The 24,107-nt window shown below is 37.5% G+C and overlaps 1 protein-coding gene across 1 annotated transcript; it reads right to left on the bottom strand.

The window, feature by feature from the left end:
- Positions 1–309: 309 nt before the first annotated feature.
- Positions 310–13,825, bottom strand: LOC129133735 (coiled-coil domain-containing protein 171-like). The gene is made up of 8 exons (XM_054653372.2): positions 13,679–13,825; positions 10,821–10,967; positions 9,573–9,665; positions 8,154–8,281; positions 6,605–6,734; positions 3,805–3,972; positions 2,024–2,212; positions 310–822 (listed from the first exon to the last, which is right to left on the bottom strand). Exons 1-8 carry the CDS (start codon positions 13,823–13,825, stop codon positions 310–312), a joined length of 1,515 nt encoding a protein of 504 aa, XP_054509347.2.
- Between the last annotated feature and the right edge of the window lie 10,282 nt (positions 13,826–24,107).

Raw genomic sequence — 24,107 nt, 5'->3', positions numbered from 1 at the left:
AACATTGCAAGATATTTACCACAGAGAAGATGCTGTAGCACCTAGTTCTGAAATCCATAATGCAAATATCAAAAATATGAGATAGTGTTGAGTTCATGTGCATAATTGCAATTTTACCTGCAGTGCTTAACATAAGACTAGGCATTTCCTCTTAGAGTGAAATAAATTCGTCAAGCAATATAAAAATCATAAATCCGTAAATAGCATTTGTCAAAATGTCATTAAATATGTCTTTATGCCCTAGCAATAATAATATTCCTCTTTGTTATTCCCTAAGCATGTAATTTGATTTAACCCTTTAAGAACATTTCACTTACGTGTCACAGGATGCCTGCCTCTGGATTCTCCCAGACAAACTTGAATTCCAGAGCTTCCTCTGCATCCATCTGTCCAGATGAAAAAGGTACAAGAATATCGGGCCAGAGCCCTCAGCCTGTTAGCAGCCAGAACTGCGATCACAGCTCTTCGGAACACATAAACCAGGTTCTTGGCTCTTCTCTGCCTCAGCCTGCCTTCGTCCTGGTTTCTTTCCACCACAGCAGGGAGAGCATAAAGGAGGCTGACGATCTTGTGGTTCAGGAGTTGGTGCTGGTTCACCTGTTCCTGGAGAATGTCTCTTTGGCAAGACGTGGCGCACAATCGGCCATAGAGAGAGCACAGGGCCCCTGACAGCAGTGCACAGGCTGCCAGCAGGGATGAGCGTGCCTTGAAAGCATCTAATAAGGAATTTTTCAATGAATTGTTTTCCTGGGCCAGTTTGTCAGAGAGTTGTTCAAGGCCATAGAGTTTTTGCCTCATTTTCTGCGCCGTTTCTTTATATTCCTGCGACAGAAACAAACCAAACAATAACGGAAGAAACATTAACTACATGGTTTTTACCTAGACAAGAATGAAAAGAAAATTTACCTTTGCCATTCAAATGATGCATTAAAGGAGCAAAAGTTGTTAGTAATAATCATGATGAAAGTGTCTCTTCTAGTAAGGAATTACAGAATTAGATGTATGAAACAAAAAAAGTGGTAGGAGGGAAATTTACACGGTCATCAACTGCAAATGGACTCCTGATTTCTGAAAACAATCCACCAACACCATGACAGCTCACAGAAGGTCCAACACCACCTGTCTGCCCACAAGACAGTTTTAGGAATTGACTTAACAATAGTAATAACATCCTCCAATTTCAGAGAGAACACTGCTGTACTAAGCAGAAAACCAGTCTAAGTGAGAGGAAAAACATAAGGAAGTCTGGAACATGAAAGTAGACAGATTAAATTTTTCAGCATGCAAAGACTTCCAGCCCGGAAATCTGCATCAAATACAGCATTATTCTGTGAAGTAAGTTGCAGTAACTCACAAATAACAAGGGACATCTATTTCCTTTATTCACAACACTTTTAATTGAAACAGGTGCGAAGGAATGTGCTGGTAAAGACAGTAAATGGTGGTTGTGGAATAACAGGGAACATTCTGGATTGCAAATAACTCATCTAACAAGGAGTGACAGTTTCACACTTTTAGGCCACTCCTCACTGTAGTATCAGAAAAACAGAGTTGCTTAACACTGTTGAAATCTACCACTGCTCTTCGGGTCAGTACATATGTAACTAAATTTATCCCCAGGTGATACCACATTATTGTTATTCTATACAATCTCTGCAAATGATGATGCTGAAAAAGTAGCTGCTGCCCTCAGTAATTCTCAAAACAAGCAAATTTGATCTTACAGCTTTAACATTCTCAGAAAAAGAATACTGCCATCTGTAGATGAAATCAGGCTTCTCAGCTGGGCCTGAAGACTAAATTCTCTTCAACAAATGCTTGATCAAAGTAATTTATTTCTTATTTTAAGTGATGGTAATATTAGCACAGGGATGGGTTGGCTTGTTGTTTGGTTTTGGATTTTTTAAACTTTCAACGTCTACTAAAATTCCCAAATGACCTTTAACTGCTAAGAGGCTTCAACTATTGAAATAATCCATTCAATTTTTAAAGAAAAAACAAGTAGAAGTTCACAGCACCATACCTGTGATCTTGCATGAAATTCTGCAAGGACGTTTGAGTACTGCTGTTCAAGATATTGCTTTTCTTTCTGCCACCAGTGTTCCTGTGCTTTTAACTGTTCAGACATTTTCTCCAAAGCCTCCTCCTGGTTCTGCTGAAGGTCGTTCATAGTGTCAGTCTTGTGCTTGCAAATATATTCTAGGTGAGATATCTGTGTGACAAGCATTTAAGAAGAAATTATTATTTACCTTTTCACTTTAAGTTAAGCACAGACTATCCCAGCATCAAATCTAAACTGCAGTTTTTTCAATATTTTTATTAAAACTAAGTAAAACCCTTTCACAGCAGATGAATTACTTGGTTCTCAAAACAAAACTGAAAAATATTTTGAAACAAAGTATTTTATTTGGTTTTGCTGTCCTTCTACCAGCTTGCAGAGATATTTGTCACCTTCTTTGCAGGAAACCTGAGCCAGACACTTGATATGGTTTTTTTTTAATGATTGTATTAAATTTTAGTAAATTAGTAATCCAAGTATATCCTTTAGAAGTTTGTGATGATTGCAAACAATAATTAAAACACAGCCTTTATTTTTTTTTTTGTTTGTTTGTGGTTTTTGGTTTTTTTCTTTTGTTGAAAAGCCAAGACATTCCAGATTATTACTAAGTTTTACAACAATTTCAGGGAATTCTAGCACAGAGAATTTTTTCCTTACAAGTAGCTCATAAGTTTAGGATGTATTTTCAACAAACATGAAGGGATTCACTCTTGTGGTTTAACAATGCACCTCATGCAAGCTAAATGGAGGAATGAACCAAGCCAACAATGATCCTCAAATGCACACCCCTGAACTTTCTGCTCCTAGAAAATATCAAGATACTTCCAGATAGACCACACTGAACTGTGTGGAAAAAAAAAATTTCAGCGCAGTCTAAAATCCCAGAAAAGCTGCTAAGTACATGAGAAAAGCCCTAGAAGACCTCAATAAGAATGCTTACTTAAAAAGCAAGCAACAATAAGACACAAGCCCTACAAACGCTGCCAGCAGTGTTCACCTTCCCTTCCCTTTCCTCATCTACTTCAAAAGAGAAATAAACCAGAACACAAAGTGATACCCTAAAGAGCTCTTTAGGCATAGCTTAGTCTCTGGAGCCAGCTGAGTTATTTTAAAAGGGGTTTTTCCTTCATAAAACCAGAAGGCTTTCTGGGGAGAAAGGCCATGTAAGCTCACTTGCTTTAAAACCACTCAGAAAAGTACAGCTCCTCCTTCCTACAGATCCTGACATGTTTTATAATAGGTATTTCTGTTGTGTTTCTGAATAAAAATGTCATAATCTAAAGTTACAATTCAACAAAAATCCCCACACTGGCATTCTTTCAAGTAGTACAGCTGAATCATAAAGACATAATTAAAAGGTGATATTCCTGGAGAAAGTGTATTTGGCCTCTGGATTATAGTAAAAGAAAGACTTGATTTATGACTGTAAATGACTAGGTTCAGTGAATTTCTTCATCAGTAAGATGAATTTATTATCTTTTAATTAGGTTCCTGTGGCTACTATCAGATTGTCCTTTCAGAATATCCTGCACAGAAGGTGGAGCTGAGAGACTTGATGCACACTCCAGTCACATCTAAATGCCCCGGCAACAAAGTGAGCAGTGGACAAGCCAGAATTAATGGTGCTCATTTGTTAGTGTCCAAATCCTTTTGGGGGGATGAATATCAGTCCTTTTTAACGAGACTGCAGTGTGAGCAAATGTCACTGAGCTCAGCAGAGGCAGCTGATGCCTGGGGACACTCACCCTCTGGTTAGCCTTGCTGAAGTTCGAGACCAGGGCTTCAACATTCTCATGCAAGAGGGCACAAAGCTCTGCCCAAGGTAACTCTTCCAGGGGGACGTTTGTCGGTCTGGAAAGCATCTGGGCATTTGCCAGGGTCTGGTATGTGTTCAGGAGGATGGACATCTCCCTCTGGAACACAAAGAAAAAAATTAATTGCTGTAGCTGGGCAATGTTAAAATCAAAAGAGATGCATCCTATGTGTGGTAGCAGAGCTGCCTGCAGCTGAAAATGAGCCCTCAAGGCTCATTCTCACAGCTTTACAAAATTCCTCAGTTCATTTCTAATAATTGCAGCCATAATATTGCCTGATATTACAGCAGAGTAAGAAAACAGATTTCACAAAATTTATCTAATTAGACACAGTATGTAAATAAAGTATGTGAGTAAATCCCAGTCCTGTGGGGGCCACAACCATGACCTGGCACAGATAAAAATTTCCATGCTCTAGTGGATACAATTCATTCACCCATGTTAATACCTTGAGGTGCCTCCAAATTGTGCCCCAACACTTGCACAGCACACAGAAAACTGTCCAGTTGGCCTGGCAGCACAACACACTCTAAATTCCTTTAAAAATTTGTTTTGCACGGATTATATATGATTAAACAGCTGGCCAAAATGGGCTGACAGCTCCATCAGTCAAACTCCACAAGCTGTGCCTCATTTATTTACAGTGATTTTAATCAGTGGTATATTAACTTGATTCAGATTATAAATACATTTTAGCAACAACAGCATGCAGTAGAAATTCAATTCTTCATACTTTTAGTACATACAAGTGCCTTAGAAACTTTTTTAAGTTAAGATAATAGAAAGCTGTTTCTCAAATGCTGTATTAGTACAGTCAGAGATCAAGATAAGATTATCAGACTAGAGTGGAAAAACGTATTCAGGAAGCATAAAAATGGTATAAAATATGAAAAAATACTGTACAGGTCAGGAAAGCGGGAAGGGGAAATGAGGGGAAGAGAACACACTGACATTTTTACCCAATTTAAGCATGGGTATAGCAAAGACCAACAGCAATATATTAAATGTTATCTATACTTAGTTTCTGCTACAGTCTTCTGCTTTTTCATTTTGTGCAGCAAAATCAGAGCTATCTCAGTGGAGTAAACAGGATCACACACAGGCACTTCTGCTTCCCAAACAAATACAAACAGCTTTGGGAAAAATGCAAAGCCATCCAAGGCCATAAATACCTGATCTCATAAGGCAACCACTAATACAACTCTTCCAAAAATGAATATTTTTATCACCCGCTCAGGACAGTCTTGTGGTTTGAACGCCTTTGAGTAAAATAATTAAAACAACCAGCTCTATGAATATGACAGTGAGCTAATTATTATTATTTTTTAACCTTTCAATACCATAACATTAATTTTGAGTCTAGCATTAAATACTGTTTCCATTACCAGAAATCTTGATCATGAATGGAATCTTGTCCATAGTTCTTGTCATGTCATATATTTTACTAAGGAATACAAATAAAAACGAAAACTCCTACCACAGCAACAGCTAGCAAGCACTTCAGGTTTGGAAGCAAGCACTTCAGTAGAATATTTTCAGCTTGCAATTGTGTTTTGTAGTTAGAAATAGCAATCATTAATGCCTGTAGTTAGGGCAGACAGTTGCTTTTCTCTGTATGCATTCCTTTTGTGCCTGATGAAATGACTTTTTCAGGCTAACTAGGCCAGCAGATGTCTTTTAATACATTAATGCTTGCATGGAAGAAGCTGTTATTCTCCCAGAAAGAAAAAAGAAGATCCTGATTTTATTTGTCTCCAGTTTATGAATGACAGATCTGCCTGGGCAGTGGACAGCACTAAGACAAGGTGTGGAATAACTCCATCAGCTGAACAAAAGACACCCACAGATCTGAAGACTCTCTGATGCAGGTCTCTGCTCCTCTCCACAGGGAACAGACCTCATGTACCCTCCATGCTCAGAGCTCTGACAGAGAAAGAGGAGAAGTTTCCAAGCTACCAGCAAAAAAATTGAATATTGCTAAGAGTAGAAAGAGAGCAAATGTAACCACACAATGAAAGAAGAGATTTTCTAAACATGCTGACAACTTTCCTTTGTCCCTGCTGCTGTGCAAAGAGATGGCAAAATTGTCATTCAAGGTGTAGCTGGGTAAAGACAGTAGAAAAGCCCAAAGTGGTCATATAAGAGGACAAAGTTCAGAAAATAATCCAGCAAAATACATCCAATGTGCCAAATCCACAGCAAAACAAGTAAAAAACAAAACAACAACAAAAAATCCCCTCTGCTTTTCCACCTGAAAGCTTGAAATAATTTTCAAGCAATTTTTACAGTCAAATACTTGCACTAAAACTAAAAGGGTGTATGAAATAAAAAAAAAAAAAAACATTTCTACAATGATAGCTCAGGAAACTTGACAAAAAAGTTAGGTAGAAAGAACATTCTTCACATGAAATGATCATCAATATCTACAAAATGCCTTAATTAGGAATGCCAGTACATCCTACCCATACTTAAAAAAAAATTTCAAATTAGTGTCTCCAAGGCATTGCTTACATTTATTCATGTAGTAAATTTTTTTAAAGGTAACATAATAACAAAAAGGGTGAGAGAATGGCAGAATTCTGCCACAGCTCAGCGCAGCAAATGCAGCAAATTCTCCCCACAGTCAATATTTTGACAGTATGCTTTAAAAAACCTAAGCAATGTGTGCCACATTTTTTTTCTTACTACTGAGCTTTTTTTTCTATTTACTATTGAGGCTTTTTTTCCTTACTATTGAGCCTTCCTGCAGGCTGAAGCTGTCTGGAGGAACCACTAATGTTGCATTGGCATCTTGAGCTCTCTTCCCTTCCTCAGCCTGGTCTTTCCGTTGCACACCGGAGGATAAATGCTGTCCTTGTGAACTGGAAAGTTTCCACAAAAAAGATACTTTAACCAAAATGACTTTTGTCAAATGCACTGTGTTCTTTTAAAGGATAATCAATGGATATGACAGATACTACTTTAGCACCACACATGGATTCTGAAGCTGCTTGCCTTTCCTAATTGAATGAAGAAATTTATATTCCTTCTAAGGAAGATTTTTCAAGAGGTAATCTTTTCAGTTACCAAGCCTCGTGTCATGCAATTCATAAGATTATTTGGATGTGGCCTCAAAGTTACATGTAACAAACAGAATTTTTCGTATTTTAATTAACACAACAGCTGTCTTCAGAGTGACCGTGTCACATCTTGCATCATCAACCCTGATTTCAAGTACAGTTCTTGCTCTCCAGGTTTCCACATGCCTGACTCTACTCTGTCTGGCTTTTAAAGCAAACTATCCAGAATTTTAATCTGTTCTTGTACTGTGTCACTCAGGAAAACAGATCTATCAAGAGCCTGGCATGACTAAACAGGCAGCTGATGAGGAAACTCCAAGGCCAAGCAATAGCATAAAGGACACAGAAGCACAGAGAGGGAATCCAAGGAAGAGTTTTAAAAGAATTTTAAAAGATGGTGTCAGGAAAGCCAAAAGCTTGCTTCAAATTGATGTTTGCACAGGATGACAAAGGCTTTTCCAGCTCAAGTTTTAAATATTTTACTAAAAACATGTCCATAATCATGAATCTTGAATGAGTTGCTCAGGCCACAAACTTCCTTTCTTGTGGGAAAACAATTTTTTCCTTCTCCACTGCTCCTTGTGTGAGTAAGTCAACATAAACACCTGTGTATACAGAGCCATATAGCTCTAAGCTGAAAGAGAGCTCACCCAAGTTCTGCTACCACAGGCACAGCAGACTGTGCTGGCCAGGAAACATCCCAAGAGATTTCCTCTGCTCTCACACTTTTCAATATTTTTTAACCATTTAAAGCTTTCTACAGCCATTCAAAAGTTGAAAACAAAGATTATCCACTATAAATGATACACAACTTCTTGACAGGAGTTTTAGAGATCCAACTGACTCACTGAAGTGGAAAACCATGTCCTCATAATAATCGAAGTGTATATAGAAAAGCCATCTTTTCTAGACCTGCTGGATATCTTTTCCTACACTCAGCCGAACCACTACTGGACCCTGGACCTAACCATAACTATGATTTGCAACATTGTTGGTTTGGCAAAAAATCTGTAGCAGGCCAGTTATTATCTGTACCATTCACAATACCTTTGGTTACTGATATGGGCCTATTATTAATGGACTGCCAGGTTCTGAACCTTTAGTTTGGTTTGGCACTATGCACCAGATTTTCTGCTGACTGAAAAATGCAGGGAATGTAAACTGCGAGTTGTACTGAGGCTGTCTAGTGCCATTTTGCAATGGCTTTAAAAGGAAACTTACTCTTTTTTTCCTGTCTCAAGTGCATTTACTGGCTCTCTGAACTCTTCCCTTGCTATCCCTTCTGGAAAATCTTCTCTCCTGCCGCGATGCCCTTCATTCAAAATGTCTTCCAGTTCTTGAATTCTCAACTACCAAGTGATAAGAAAGCAGTTAAAGGAAGTTAGGAAAGACTGCCATGGTCTTTAATGCTCTTCACTGTTCTGTTCTGCTTTTTATAGGTGAATAACTTCTATTAATTCTATATGGAATTAGAAAGCATTTAACACACATAAAAATGGATTTATACATAGAGTTCAAAACAGAAAGAAATAGATATGCTGACCCAAAGCACCTTTTGTTCTCCTTGCATGGTGTTTGGATTTTCCTGTTTTCAATTATTTATATTACTGAAGTTTTCCAGGGGAATTCTATTCATTAAGTAGACTCATAAAAGGGTAGGATTAACAGTAAAAGCTACACTTGCACTCAGAGCAAAGCTCATGTGGAGCTTGTTCACGTACAGAAACAAGGAAGAAAACCTTCTGAGGTCTTCACCCATAAAAGATAAATCTCTAACTTCACGGAATGTTACTTTTCCAGCTCCTTTGTATGTTATAAAAGTAGAGAGGGAATAAAAAAACCTGAATCATCACAATTTATTTAATCATCACTTCAGAAATCCACGTGCCTGTACTTAGAGAAGGTCATAAGAAAATAACTGACTGAAGAATTGGCAATGCTTGTTTGTGTTCCTCAGAAAACCAGAAAAAAAAAATGAAATTCTCTTTTGTTTTCTCATTTAGTTCTTCAAAAATCCACTAGGAAGGCTTCCTTAGTCACTACAAGATCACTCAACAATCATCTTACAGGATTTTCACTTTTTTTTTTTTAATAAACCCTAATTGCTTTAATGGATCAAACCCTCTGTGACACAGTTTAGTGATACAAAAACTTAATATTCAAGTATACATATTGCATTTTTTCATATATTCAAACTTTTCTGGTAACAGCAGGTGTAATAGCTGAAATGTACTCTGAATATTACATTTGGAACTGCAGTCTCAGGATGCATTAATATCTCACACCTAGAGAAGCTGGATGAATGCACTCTATCTCTGAAATTACCTAAGTGCCCATTCCAAAGATATAGGACAGAATATCTCAGCAGTTTAACTATTGTGAAACATTTCCTTTCCCCTCACTCTTTCAATGCTACTTTGAATTCTAAAACACAAGAATGTGTTTCCGTATCTCCTGGAAATCAAGGAGATATTTTTCTATTACCTTTTACAGTCTTGACAATCATCAATCATTGCAAAAAATCTACTCAGTGTTTTCACTGGAGCAAGGAAGTCTGAACATTTTTGGAAGATTGCACCTTTACAAGTTCATCTTCCATTTTACTGCAAACTTCTACCAAATATTTAATCAAAAGTTTACCTGCATGACTTCTGTAGTGTATTTACATTCTACATGTGCTCGTCTTGCTGCTGCAGCATCATCCTCCAGTTCCTTTATTTTCACTGCAGCTGCCTAAAAGTACATTTTAAAAATATCTAAGTCCGGAAAGATGATGACATCATGCAAAGACAACTTAATTTCTTCAGTTTATTAGGTCTCCATACACCAACCTGTGGTATCTGAACTACTTGCACTTTGGAACTGTGAAAACTCATGTCAATAAATAAATGAAAGGAAACAATTACATATCCAGAATATTAAAGTAATATTTTCTATTTAGTTAAAGAAATTGATGTAGGATTATGTTCTTGCTACAGTTTTCATAGTCACAGATACCTGTCTCTATCTAAAAGCCTGGACATGGTATTTCAATTGAAAAAATGTTTTTAGCAGAAGCAGTAACTACAGAGCCGCTATAATAGAAATTCACATGAAATTTTAACTACATTGTTTCCTATCAAAAACATCATCTCACTTTGACTGATGATTGATTTGAAAAGAACAATACACCCCAAAATGACTTCTGCCTTCAAGTGATGCCAGAAAGATGAAGAAAAGGACATTCATATTAAAAGTAATTTAAGACACTCAAGGTTACACAGATATAAGTCAAGTCATTGATTTTGGACAGCTAAAGCAAAGGAGCAAGCATGTGAGACTGAATCCTAACTCCAAGCACTTCAGTTAGGGAAACGTTAACTGAAAAATAAATAAATACATAAAATGAACATACGAGCTGTTGACAATAAATTTAAAATCTGTATAAGCTCACACATTCACAAAAGGAAATAATTGAGAAACAGAGATCTGTGGAAGGCCTATTAAAGAGAAAGTCACAGCACAGAGCTTACCAAACCCACTCCACAAAAGCATCAGCCAAAAGGCTTAAGCTTTGCCTCCTCCCACAAGATCTATCTGCTTAAGATGCTTCAAGAAAAAATAAAAAAGTCACAAATCCTGCGCAAATACTCCCTCTGTACCCATATTGCTAAGAGTACTTTCCCAGTGACATAAACCCCTTTCCATCTGCAGTTCAAACACCACTCTCAGGTCAGGCTCGCAGCATTCACCTCTGAATCCACCTTTCCTGCCAAGCGATGCTCTGCATTTTGTTAATCAAACACGGGGCACTCATAGCCTAACTCAGAGGTTTCACCCCTCAGAAATGAAACTGCTCAGTTGTGCCAGTGCTTGCTGAGGCTCCCAGCAGCAGGCAGAAAGCTTTACCTCCAGTTCTTGGAGGAGCCTCTCCTGCCGTTTATTCTTGATTTCCAGACAGGATGCCTGGAGCTTCAGCATCTTGCTGCAGACACTGTGCTCTGCCTCCATATCCTTCAACTTCTTGGCAGTGCTTTGCAGGGCAGCATTAGTTTTCTAAAGATAAATAGGTAAAGGAATAAATCAATACATCAAGAGGCACTTTTTCTAAGATAAAGTATTGCGGTTGAGAGTTCAGCTGCAGTTTGAGAGGAATGGAGACTGCATCAGAAGATGATGTTAGAATTTTAAAATCTATGACGCCAGCACACGTCAACAGAAGTGTTTACCCAACAGCAGACATGCTTTTGATTCACCACCAAGAAATCTGTGTTGGCCCAAAAATCACTGTGAACATGATCTTCTGTGGCAACACGAAAATCAGAGCCAGATCTCCACTGGAAACCTTTCCCTAAAAGAGTACAGCCCTTCCAATCTCTTCTGTCTCCCAGCTCAGTGGCAATGAGAGAAACAGAGTGCATATGGGGAAATTATGCATGGGGACAAAAGTTCATTTTTATTATGATTTTGATTGCTGAAACTTCAGATGTTTTTAGAAACAGTTAGTCCCACAGACTAAATAATTTTGATTTCTGCTTTTCTGAAAAGCATTTTCTCCTTTCTAGAAACGGAATTTAAAAACTGATGAAATAAGAAGTCCTCAGTAGAATAAAATGATCTGGTCCCCACTTCAATTTCTGCATACAGAAATTGAACTCAGCTACAGGCTGGAAGCGTTATTGACATTACTGGACACTGCAACTCCGTGAAGTCACTGCTACAGAATCCCCATTGTCCATATGAATTTGGATTAAATTTAAGCTAATCCTCTAGCTTTGCATGGCCAGCAAGACAGGTTTCTACCCTTCAGAATGCAAAATAAATAAATAAAGAAGCCAAAATAAACTGTTTTCTACATTTTCTAACATTTCTTCTCTATATCTGGAAAGATACAGAAATATTTATTTCTTCAGGTTTATCTTCCAAATATTAACAAATATGAACTGGGAAATGTGAAATAAATAACAGATAGTTTGCTGTGAAATACAACAAAAAATTTAAAAACATTTTCTACTGGAAATATAATTAACATTAGAAAACTAAAACTGTTGTGAGTATATCAAGCTCGTTAAAAAGGTCGGCATGAGCTGCAGGATTTCAGAATTTTGAAGAATTTCTAAACTTTTTGGAGGTGATATGACTGTTGAATACTATCCCCGTAGCCACCTGCAAATATTTGCTCATGAAAAACACAGCTGGTCTTTTTTTTTTCTTTTTTTTAAACCGTTTGTGAACGACACACTCTCCCAAGTATTTGAAGGGAAAAAACGTGCAGGGATATGAACTCCTGCCTATCCACGAGGTGATGCTATTGCCCTTCCTATCGAATCCGACCCCTCCTATCCCGGGCCAGGATCCGCCCAATAGATCCTGTCACACAGCAGGGAGGGTGATTTTTTTCCTGCGTGCTCGTTCCAGAGGCACATTTCAATACTCCATGACTCCACTCCCACGCCTACCTCAGCATTTTCACAGCCAAGTTCAGAATTACGGTTTGTGCAGTGTAGTTTTTCCAGTCAGGATTTGCCTACATGCTCAGAATCCCACTTCTCTGCACGTATTAAGACCACAATTAAATCTCCTTTCATTTTAGAACTCATTTCATTTTATAACTCAGAATAACTCAAGGAGATTTAAATTTGGGCCTATAAATACACAACACAAAAGACTGCAATGCATTCAAAGTCATCATTTATAAACCCAGATATTTCTGATGTTCATCTGACAAGCTTAAATGAATTAAGCTTTCAATGCGGTTGAGTCAAGGACAATCAAGATGTAAGATTTTTTTATTTCCCAGAATTTTATAATTATACGTAACATAACTCTAGGGTGATGGGCAGGGGAGCAGCTACAAAAGCAAAGTGGAAAAATGTAACATTTTTACTACTGAAGGCAGGTTAGGGTTTGGCACCTAGCAGTGAATCACATTTTCCTTTCAGTGAGTTTTGAAAGTCCTGAAAGACTTCTGAGTCCAGTGACATCAACATTCTGAAACCCTACAGCTCACTCTGGCCTGTTTAACGAGCTACATGTATTCATGGCAATCTTAGTCTACTCATGTGAATTCCATTTCCTACAAGTTTGTAGCTTTAATACATTTACCAACAAAACCCCTTCCTCTACAACCACTGTCAGAGAACACTGCCAGGGAACTGACAGAGAAGACAATGTCCTGAGCCATACACTGCTCCTTTTGTCCTTTTTCAAGGACAAACATCACTCAACAGAGCATGGAATACTTTTTCAACACTGATTTTTGATGCAGCATTAAACTCTCTGAAGGTAGCTTCTACAAAACACTGTGCACAACAGAAGGCAATACCCTCCCAGAGCCTCCTCAAACTAACTCAGCCACTCACTGTTAGGCAGAACTCAGAGCTTACCCTGCTGCCCCTGGCAACTTAAAAAAGAAAACTCTATCTAAAAGTAGGCTTCTTCACAGCCTATGTCCTGCCCTACCTTTACAAGAATCAGCTTTGAATAAAAACTGGCTTCTTTTGAGAAGGACATTAGGTCCTGTCCGCAGCTCCTGTCCTGTCCACAAGCTCCTCTGTTTTTCACTACCAGCATTACACACTAAGTGTAACTTCATAACTCTGTAACTTCATTACTTCTGTAATCTTCAGAACTATTCTGCAGTATTTAGCTATTTGGGGGATTTTTTTTCTCCCTTAAACCCAAAAAACTCCAACCCACCACACACTTGGCATCAAAAGCTTTCAGCCAGCATCTCATGGAACTTTCCATCTATTACTACATCATACCTGAAAAGCCATTTTGGCTTCAGCTTTTTCTTTAAAAAGGAATTCTAGCTCAGCAAGGTGTACTCTGTGGATGTTATCCATCTCCACTGCAAAGCTTTGAACTATTTTCTCAGTCTCTGCTGCTTTCTGCTGGTGTTTGTCATTCATCACTGTTGTTTACAAAAAAAAAAAAAAAAAAAAAAAAAAAAAAGCAAACAAAAAAAAAGAGGAAGTGGAAAAGAAAAAGAAAAAAAAATAAGCATGTTCAGAAAAAAAAAAAAGAGTATAATGAACATAAGTTCCTCTGTGTATTGTGGTATCCTGTGAAACACTGGAACAGTAACACTTCCAGTTTCACTACAGAGAAACAATCACATCTTGTGTTCCTGTAGCATCTTTCACACAAGGACATAGAAATGCTTTGGAGATTTCTCAAAAGCATTGAGAAAATTAGATTTCAAAAAATTAGATTTCAAATTTAAGCTCTTCTCCCTTTGGAAAGGAATAAAAATTCAACTCTTTCAAGTGAGGCCTCTATAGCATAGGGAACTTAATAACTTAATTACATTTTTCTGCAACACTTGGCTAGCTTATTGCCAAATAGTTATGAGACACTTCAGTCTGTATCAATTAATTTCAAGCTCAGTTTAAGTAACAATAAGGACAGACACCCGCTACATGAAAATGATTCGAGGAAAACCTTAGGCAGGTTGGGCTAATGAGCAAAGGCTTAGCTTTTCTGGGGAAATTTACTGCTGCTCAAGAGATTTAAATCTTCAGCCCAATGGCTGCCCCAAGATAGGGAAATACTGGATCTACTTCTCTGTGAAAGCTTAAATGCCAAGGAAGAGTTCTTTTCTAAAAGCAGTTTTACTAGGAACTTTGCTTCATTTCACAAACTCAGTTAAAATATTTTGTATTATTTGTTTATGTTACTGAGTACAACTAGCTATGTTGGCATTTATGTGATCACCACTTTCTAAGAGATTTTTACTTCAAATTCATCCTATTCTTCTGCAATTTCTTCCTAGATGGAGAAGGGTGAGAAAACCAGAAGAGACATGTTGGGAAAACACAGAGAATTTGTGGACACAATGATGGAAAAGACCTGTCAGATGTCAGGAAGTCAAACCTCAAGAAGAACAGCAGAAAAACATCTTGGAGAAAATACTAATGAAAGGGCACAAGTGAGGTGCTCTGTCCAAGAAGTTAAGTTGAGATTGTATCCAAAACACCACACGAGGTGAGCAAGGCTCCAAGGGATAAGGAAGAAGAAGTAGTAAGTTAAAAACTGAAAAAGAAATGAGAAGAACACTACAAGTCTTTGGCTTCTTTGACATTTGTCACAATAAAAACAAAACCAGGGGGAAAAAAAAAACAACAAAGAACAAAACAAAACAAACCAAACAAAGAACCCCAACCAAAAAAAAAACTGTTTGCGAAATTTAAACCAAGATTTCTGTAATCTGTGTGTTCTCCAAATGAATGAAAGTGCAGAATTCCTATTATCTTTTTAAAAAACCTGGCAGTATAAATGCACTTTCAAGTTTCAGAGTCTCCTTCCATCCTTGTAAGGTTACAAACTCCAGGAGTCCTCCAATCTTTTCAGTGAACACCAAAGATTCACAAATACATCTCCTGTACTGAATTTAAACAGTATTATATTTACTTATGTAACAATAAAAAAAAATCTCCCCAGCTTTTAAGAGTGAGAAATCCCTCTCTGTTTGAGAAGGATTAAGAAAATTTGAGTTTCTGAATGCAAAACTAGTAGGGGGAAAATGTGTAGGTAAAACCCTTCCTTTCCACATACTACTGTCATAACCCATGTTATTTGTATAAAAACAAAACCAAAGATGACATGAAGAGGCCAGATATGAGCAACAAAAAGCCAGAAATATCTGAAAAGGTGAAAGAGAAAAGCAGCATGATGAGAACTCCTGGGGGAAAAAAAAAAAGTTTTTGGAAAGAGTGTAAACAAATAAACAGGATTTGATTTTATTTTTTTCCCCCTGAAAATAAAAAGGAAGAATGGCTGGATATAGTGATAAGCAGGAAGTGGAGAGGGACTCCTTAATTACAATTCTGTACACACTGAAGGAAGGAAAAACAGAAGGTAAGGAGCAAGAGAAAAAAAAAGGTATTGATAGGCTTAGCAGGTTATATTTAATTGGTACGAGACAGCAAGGGTTTTGCAAACTCTTATGAGTTTATAGAAGCAGATGAGTAAGACATGGGAAAATAAGAAAATAAGAGACTTTCCAAAAAACACTGTAACTGTAAAACCTTGTGCAATCTCTGCTTTTTTAATGACTTGGGACTGATGTAGCCTCTGGCCTATGATTTTTTTTGTTTTTTTGAAAATTACCTTGAAGTTCCATAACTTTAGCTTTTGCATCACACAGTTCCTCCTCTGCAGCATAGAGCAGTAAATCAGCTTCTTTACTAGCAAATGTCATTTCACTCTCCAGATGTTGACGAAGAGCTTCTCCTTTCTCAAGTTCCAACCTTAATTTCTTTATTTCTTTTTCATAGCGAGACATCTAGAAAATAAATATTTCAGAAATTGCATTCATAGCTGGCATCTTATCCCATCTGATTTTGAAATACAGTCTTGAAACCACACATTTTAGATCCTTTTATTTTTTTTATGCAAACTGTTCCTAGATCATTTTCATGTACCTTAAATGTACCTCTCTGTTTTTCCAAACATGCTCTGCCTTAAGAAAATAAAAGCTACAATTATATTTATTCCACAGGCAATTTTATGGTAACTGTATTTACAACTAGAAAAGCAGTTGTGTTGGGATACTAGATTATCAGACACCTAGGAACTCACTATGTAAACACAAACTTCAGTCCAATGATGTTCAGCAGTTAAGCAGAATGCTATTAAACACAACAAACAAAACAAAGAAAAGGCTTCAAAAAGGATTCTTATCTGGTGTAAGAAAGATAGTCCAGTCACCGCTGCCAAAAACTGGAGCCAGGAAACCACATTCAAGCCATTAGAACTCAAGAAGGTCAAAGTAAACCATGAATTTCTTCAGAACATCTACAAAGCAGCAGCATCCTTCATGGATGCCCCATTCATAGGAAATAATTTAACAGAAGCTCCATTCATAGGAAATAATTTAACCCCATTACAAAGGTTTTCCCTGATGCTCTTGTGGCAAACTAGTACCTAAATGAAGTAGCAGTGAGAAAAGACTTCATTAAAATTTTCTTTACTTTGAATTTTATTACTGCTAAAAGTAACGATTCTGCTCTTAGCAGTTTGTTAGGGGCATCTGGTGTGGGTGCTCGTTCATCTGTTTCCTGCTAAACACAGCCAATAAACCCAGTTTGTTGTTCCCTATCCACTTATTTAAGGATTCCTGCTTCTTACAGAGTGACTTGCCCTTGTCATGATCCCGTTGCTCTGTCAATGGTGGGGTGATTCTGTAAAATGGACCCCTGGAATTCCTGGGATTAAAAGACTCAAACAGACAAACAAACCACATCTTACCTTGAGAATTTCAAAGCTGAGGGTGCAAAATATTCTTCTGCATGATTTTACTGTTGTGTAGTGCTCAAGTTTCTTACACACACCTTCAGCTATTAGCAATGACGCTAAAAGTGATATCAGTTTCTAGGGACGGGCATGAGATGTCTGTACAGTGCTACTTTGTTATTTTCCAACTACTGAATGTCATTTTGACTCACCTGATGAGAGGATTATTTCAAGGAAACAAATTGCATTTAAGGAAAGAAATTACATTTATTCTAAGGGTAAAATAAAGCAAACAAAGAAAAAAACTCCTTACCTCTTGATTGTGTTGATTGTTTAATTCCAAATTTATTTTCTCCAGACTATGGAGTTTCCTTCTCAGATATTCAATAGTGTCCATTTCCATTTGATTTGAATTCTGAGGCAATGGTAACTCTTGTAACTGATTATCTGAGCTGAAAAGTGTGTTTTGAAAAACATGAGCATTCCTTTGAAGTTTTAATGCTTCTTTACCTCAATTACCCAATCATGGGTCCAGAGTTTTAAACCTTCACATAAGTAAAATTATTTTGTGCAGTTTTCATCTTACTATTGCTCTTTGAAGAAAGGATTATATAGAATTGCTTATTGTGCAAGATATGAGAGATGTGGCACCAGGAACGTAAAAGAGAGATTCACTTTCCATTAATAAAGTTGATTTAAGCATAACATATTTATTATTATTTTTTAGTATCTTTGTTTCCCATAATGAACTTCCATAATTTTTGATAATTAACTTCCAGGAGGCTTAGAAACGTAATTCCAATTATGTGAGTTAAAACAACTGCAAGCTTTTTGTCTCCACAAAAAGTCTCATTTTTTAACATTAGTTACCATCTCAAAACCATCTCTGTCATGAAACAAATCCACAGATGTGGGAAAAAAACCTCTCTTTTTACACTTTGTCTTCTGAGATACATACATTCAAACCACAGACATGCAACTGATCACAGACGCAACAGAAATTGAAGGTTTAGTCCTCCAAACTACCCTGTTTTATCATAATTTCCACTACTATTTTAGTTAAAGCAAAATCTACTTGGCAATTAGCAGAATCAGCCCTCAAGCACCACAAACAATTACAAAAGAGTCAACACCAAGTTTCTATAAATAAAGTGAAAAATTTATACATACAATATATAAATTTCTATATATACACACACACAAACATGTATAGATACATATATGTATATGCTACATATATATATATATATGTATGCATATACATATAAATAGTTACATTAAAAAATATTTATTAACCAGGTAAATAATTTAAAGTGAAATTATTATAACTTCAAACTGGAAAACTTTTCAGTTATTTCAGTTCTTGAATATCAGTGTTCACATTATTTGATATGTTCATTTTCACATTATTTTAAGTATGTAAGACTGCAACAATTATTTTATCCAGACTTGCAGAAGTGCAAGAGTTTATGGGCAATAAATGGGAAATACACTGATAAAAGAAACATGATTAAATTAAGCACTAAACTGGTATCATATAATGCAGAAATGTAAATACTAAAATACCATCTCTTTGTCTACATGAAGTATTTTTTACAGAAGTAACACTGTCCTGGCATTTAATTAATAGATCTTTAAGTCACCACTTTACCCCTAGATTTGTGTATAGGTACAGTTAACATTTTTCATGACCAAAAATTTACCTGATGACATATTTTTCTCTTTTTTTTTTTTTTTTTTGACTGGCCAAAAGATACAAATACTATCAAGAAGGGGATCTGTAACTTAGATTAAATCTTGCCTTTGAAGACATTATCTCTCTTAAAGGATGACATTTCAGTATTTTAGCTGCAGACCATAAATATCTTATAATTGAACAAACAGTAAGTATATTCCCATTTAAAAAGAAGACAGACATCGTCTGTCAGATCAGAACAGCTCGATGTCATCAGAAATTGTTCCACAAGGTGCCGTGTTCTTAACCCATTTTATGTATTTAATAAATGTAGGAGATAATAATCATTAAAACCTGCAAGAAAACCACAAGGTCATGATTAGTTTTCAGAACTTACTACCAAAGCCATACCCAAAGCAAGCAACATGAACCAAAGAGCAAGAGATCAGCAACAATTAAAATCACTATTTTTAATGTAACTCTGCTCCTGCAGTAAAAAGATTGGGAAATAATAGAACCTGAGCAGCTGGAGCATCTGTAATAAAATCTGAATAAAACCTTGTTTGTGGACATTATGTAATGGGTTTGAGTGACCCTTTTTTCTCTCTTTCTGGGGAAAGCACAGAAGAAATAAAGGCAAGTAATGTTATTCAGAGATGATGAATGAAGTACCAGTCTCAGCTGAAAATAGCTAAAAGCCAGACAGCACCAAGGGGGAAAAATGAAACCCAAACTGAAAACTGGGGAAGACTTGGTCCAAGAAACTAAGGTTATGGAAAGGGGAACCATTTATTTGGTCTGTAGGCAGCAGGGGAGTCATTGACCTTATTTAAACTTGGTAAAATGTAATATTATTCTCATGGAGACCACACAGAATGGAAGCAAGAGAATAATGACTTTTGGTAAAAACCTTTAAGGCTTTCATTAAATTACATTGGTTTGTGTGGCAGTCAGAGCTAAAGAAATCTGTTTCTTTCAGCTCTCCTATGAAATCTCCACCAACAAAAAATCATAATGGAAAGACATTAAAACTTACTCGGAGGAGAAACTAACTGCAATTAACTATTCTGCTTAACTGAATCTGTGGGGGAGAATCAAAAAAACAAAACCATACCATGCACAAATTATGTGATACCACAAGCATTAGCAAATTAAGGATGCCATGGAAATGAAAACTATGTATCAGAGCATTAAAACAGAGAACATAATATTAAGTATTGGCCAAAAAAAAGCATTAGACACCTTTTGAAATAGCATTTTACGCACAGCTTCTGAGGTCACGATGCAATTGGTGGAAACTTAAAAATATATATCAGAAAACCCTAAATTTTTTCTTAGTATAGAACAAAAAAAACCCAAACCAACAAAAACAAACAAATGAAGAAAAAATCCCCCAGCCAACAAAAAATCCCCCAGTCCCAGTGTCAGAACTGTTGAACTATTACTTATGTTGCCCACTTCATTTTGGTTGTCTACTTATACATTTTCAAATAAAATGGAAACTAGCCTTAAGAATTTTTGTTTCTGTAATACTTCAATTGTCACAGCATGGCCAGCAAATGCAATACTTTCTGAAAGCTTCCTACGACCACTTCTAGGAGATTTTTCCTCCCATCTTTGTATAACAGCTAGAAGTGTTACAACCACAAAGCTGTCAGAAGATTCAGTCAAAGACAAAACCACACCAAGTCCCTAGAAGGTTTCAAAATATGCACAGTTTGCAACCTATCAAAATTCAGAGAATGTTTTCTACTTCCATTTTCACATATTAGGAGTTCATCAACCCTTGGTTTTGAGCTAAAATATGGTTTTTTACCAACTACAGCTTTTCATAAGATACCATTTTTATTAAGACACCATTTTTAACAGGAATTTAAGAGGTTTCAATAAAGCATAGGAGCAGGTGAAATAGCTCCTGATTTCTACATCGTAGAAGGTATTTTGTAGCTCAAAACCTAAATTCTCAGTTTTCACTTCACAAGTCCACTGGTTACAGTCAGCATTGACCATTGCAGAAAAGCAACTTTTCACTAGCTTCAATTCCACAGCTGGCAGAAAATGCAGAGTAGTTTTGCAATTGAGAGAAATGTTCTTGCACTTACTACCTAGGAGTGTAATTTTGCTAAACTTCTGCAGCTAAGAGAGCAGCCTGCAGTCTGATTTTCTAACCAAACTCTGTATTTGTGGAATTTTGCAGTTCCCATAGAACTGGCAGTTTTGTACAGACTAAAGAGAGACAAATTGTTTGTGCCAAAGATCAAACTCTTATCAAGTTATAAAACACGGGGGTCATGGTAAAACTTCAAGCCAACATCTACCAGCCCAATTAATTTGGAAAACCCTTCTGTGCCTCCTGGGCTGTGCTCCTGCTTGCTGGCAGAAACCACCTCTACCTCCTGATGACTCTATGACAGTTTGCATGTGTCACACCATATCTGGTTCTTCCTCAGCCTGAATTGTATCATTTCAGGCATCTAGAAAATAAATAAGCCACAAAAGCAGGAATTAAACTGCTACACTTAAAAATCCAGAACTGGACCTCACCGGATAGGTTCCCTGGAAGCGATGTTGTCTGAAGGGGCTGAACTCATGGTTTCCAAACTGTGGTTTTCTTAAGTCTATAAACTGTGGAGGATGAAGAACACAGTTAACCATACATACTTCTACTTGATGAGCTTCAAAGATTAGTCTCTTCTGCATCATTAAACTATCAAGGCCTCTAGCAGACACATGCTTTGCTTTATTTGTCAGCCTACTAAAATATTGGTTTTTTTAAACACTCATACTACCATGTCACGTGAACAATTACCACAACTGCAATTTGACATCAGCTTTAGAAAATAGAATTGTACTGCTAGTCTTCTAAGCCTGAACATTGTAGAGAAATAAATATATATATGTAGCAGGATATCCACTGTCAAGAGTTTTCAGAACACCAATAAAAAAATGTTATGTTTGCATAGATTGAGCTACATTCCTCCTAAGCAGATTACAAACTCTGCTTCTCTTCAAAAAATTCTACACAGTTCTTAGGGAGATAAATGGTACTATAAAAGGTACTGTGATTTTTTAAGTAGATCAGATATCCAAGGTTGCCTGCCTAATAGAACACTTGCTATGTTAAAGGCTGCTAAGTCTTTCACAAATTGCACAGAATTTTTGCTTTAAGATGTAGCCGTGAAAACTAACAAATTAGTTTTTCATAACATCATTCTTTTTGGTATTGCAACTTACACCAAAAACTCATAATGAACAGGGGAAAAAAAATTGTAGTTTCATAACAGACTCAAAATGTTTTCTGTCACATCCACATCATTCTGAAGTTTTAAAACTTCTTTAAATTACTCTGAAGTCACATAGAGGAAAAGAAGAAACTACATCTGAAGAGTGTCCCCTGAGAATGCTAAAGATTTTGAATATGCAATATTCCTCTGTTAATATCCGTATGAATAGCTTACTAGCACACCAAGAGATAAATTCAAAAAATGGGCTATTTCACCTAGGGAAAAAAAAAAAATCCAGTGCCATGGAGCAGCTTGTGGGAGCTCCATAATTAACCAAAACAGCAGAGGAAGTTTTTGCTTGGGGAATTACATTTGATGTGTCACTAAAAACTTGTGTCAGCTTCTTCTTGCAAACTTCTGAATATATGCTGAATACTTCACAATAGGCCACTGATTTAGATGTGAGGAATAAATTCTCCTCAGTGAGGGTGGTGAGACCCTGGCACAGGGTGCCCAGAGCAGCTGCGGCTGCCCCATCCCTGGGGGTCTCCAAGATCAGGCTGGACAGGGCTTGGAGCAGCAACCTAGGATAGTGGAATGTATCCCTGCCCACGGCAGAGGGTGGAACAGGACGACATTTGAAGGTCCCACGACGTTTGAAAGTGATGGAGACCACTCACGGACAAACCCAACCGTGATCTTAAGGGGCACTAACTTAGAGCAGGCAAAAGCCCCGACCAGTAACAAACCCGCAGCGAACCTACAGAAACTCACCGGAGTGTCTGCAGCGCATTTCTGGAGCTGTCCCGATGCTGCTCGCCCTCCAGCATGACGAGCTGGGACTGCCGCAGGAAGTCCAGGGACCAAGGCGGAGCCCTGGACGGGAATTCCGCGGCTGCCTGGATACGGGGGCTGATGTCACAGTGCCCCGAACCCAGCGCGGGGCTCCGCCGGGCTCCCGCCGCTCTCTGCCGCCGCCCAGAAATGTCTAAAGGCTTAGAAAGGGTTCCCCAAGGTAAAATATAATGCAGGCAATCAAAAGGACCGACTGACACCACAGCCAGGCAGAGATGTGCGTGTCCTCAGGCCAGCGCCCAGGTTATGGAGAGCAAACAGGCAGAAAGTTTTGAATGTCTGTGGGCACAATTCAAAGCAGGGCCTCTCTGGACCACAGGAGCACATCTCCCTCCATGAGGAGGGACTTAGGGTTAGGTTCTTGTTGTTAGGTTCTTGTCTAGGGTTAGGTTCTAGGGTTCTTGTGAAACCTCCCAAGCGGAGAGATTTCGAGCCCCAGCTGTGTCAAACAACAACTGAATAAAGCTCACTCCACAGTATCCTGGGAAAGCACTTGCTCCCTCTCCAAGCACTGCTGTACTTTCTGCAGCTCCGTTTTTAAAGTTCCTGTTAAATTGTCTCTGTCTGCACACTCAGAGTGCAGATGATTTAACAATTTGCTGGCACCAGCGATGCTATCCTGAGCTTTTTTCAGGTTTTGTCTTATGGCACACATCTATCAGGATACCCAGGATATATCCTTTAAGACTAAAGATTTCAATTGCAAGAGATAAAAACTCCACAACATTCCACACACTCTCTGGGATAGCTCTCAAAACTTCATTTCTCATATGTGACCTGATCTTTGTAAATGGCTTTCAGCTGTGATTTTCTTCATTCTATGTCATGTAGCTCTTTTAAAGATATTGTGTCAAACAAAATAAGGAGGGGATGGAGGGTGTCCTCTGTGTTGTTTCATTTTTTCATATTTCCAAGAGATTTTAGTGCACGAGGTTGTGATTTTAAAACAAACAAATAATAAAAGTAGAGAGTAAGACAACAAACTAACTCCATGGAGAAATCACACAAAAGTAAGGTTTAAGTTTGGAGATCTGAAATAAAGATTGAGTTATAAAATGCAGACTTTATCACAGTTATCTTCTATTTCCTTTTGTGAAGAGAAGCTGTCAGGTCCAGTCCATGGCCATGTTCTCTGTGTTTTCCTTTAGAGTTTCGTACAAGGCTTGGCTTTTATCTACTTCTTCACTGGGGTGCAATTCTAGT

This window comes from Agelaius phoeniceus, chromosome Z (genome assembly GCF_051311805.1).
Source record: "Agelaius phoeniceus isolate bAgePho1 chromosome Z, bAgePho1.hap1, whole genome shotgun sequence".
NCBI lineage: Eukaryota > Metazoa > Chordata > Aves > Passeriformes > Icteridae > Agelaius > Agelaius phoeniceus.
Note: the sequence above shows the minus strand (reverse complement) of the source record. Positions and strands in the feature narration are given on the sequence as shown.

Coding starts and splice junctions, on each gene's coding strand:
- LOC129133735 (XM_054653372.2), bottom strand. CDS start 13,825: ATGAATGACAAACACCAGCAGAAAGCAGCAGAGACTGAGAAAATAGTT. Junction 10,968..13,678: donor AAGCCAAAATGGCTTTTCAG/GTATGATGTAGT, acceptor ATTTATCTTTAG/AAAACTAATGCTGCCCTGCA. Junction 823..2,023: donor AATTTCATGCAAGATCACAG/GTATGGTGCTGT, acceptor TTTCTGTCGCAG/GAATATAAAGAAACGGCGCA.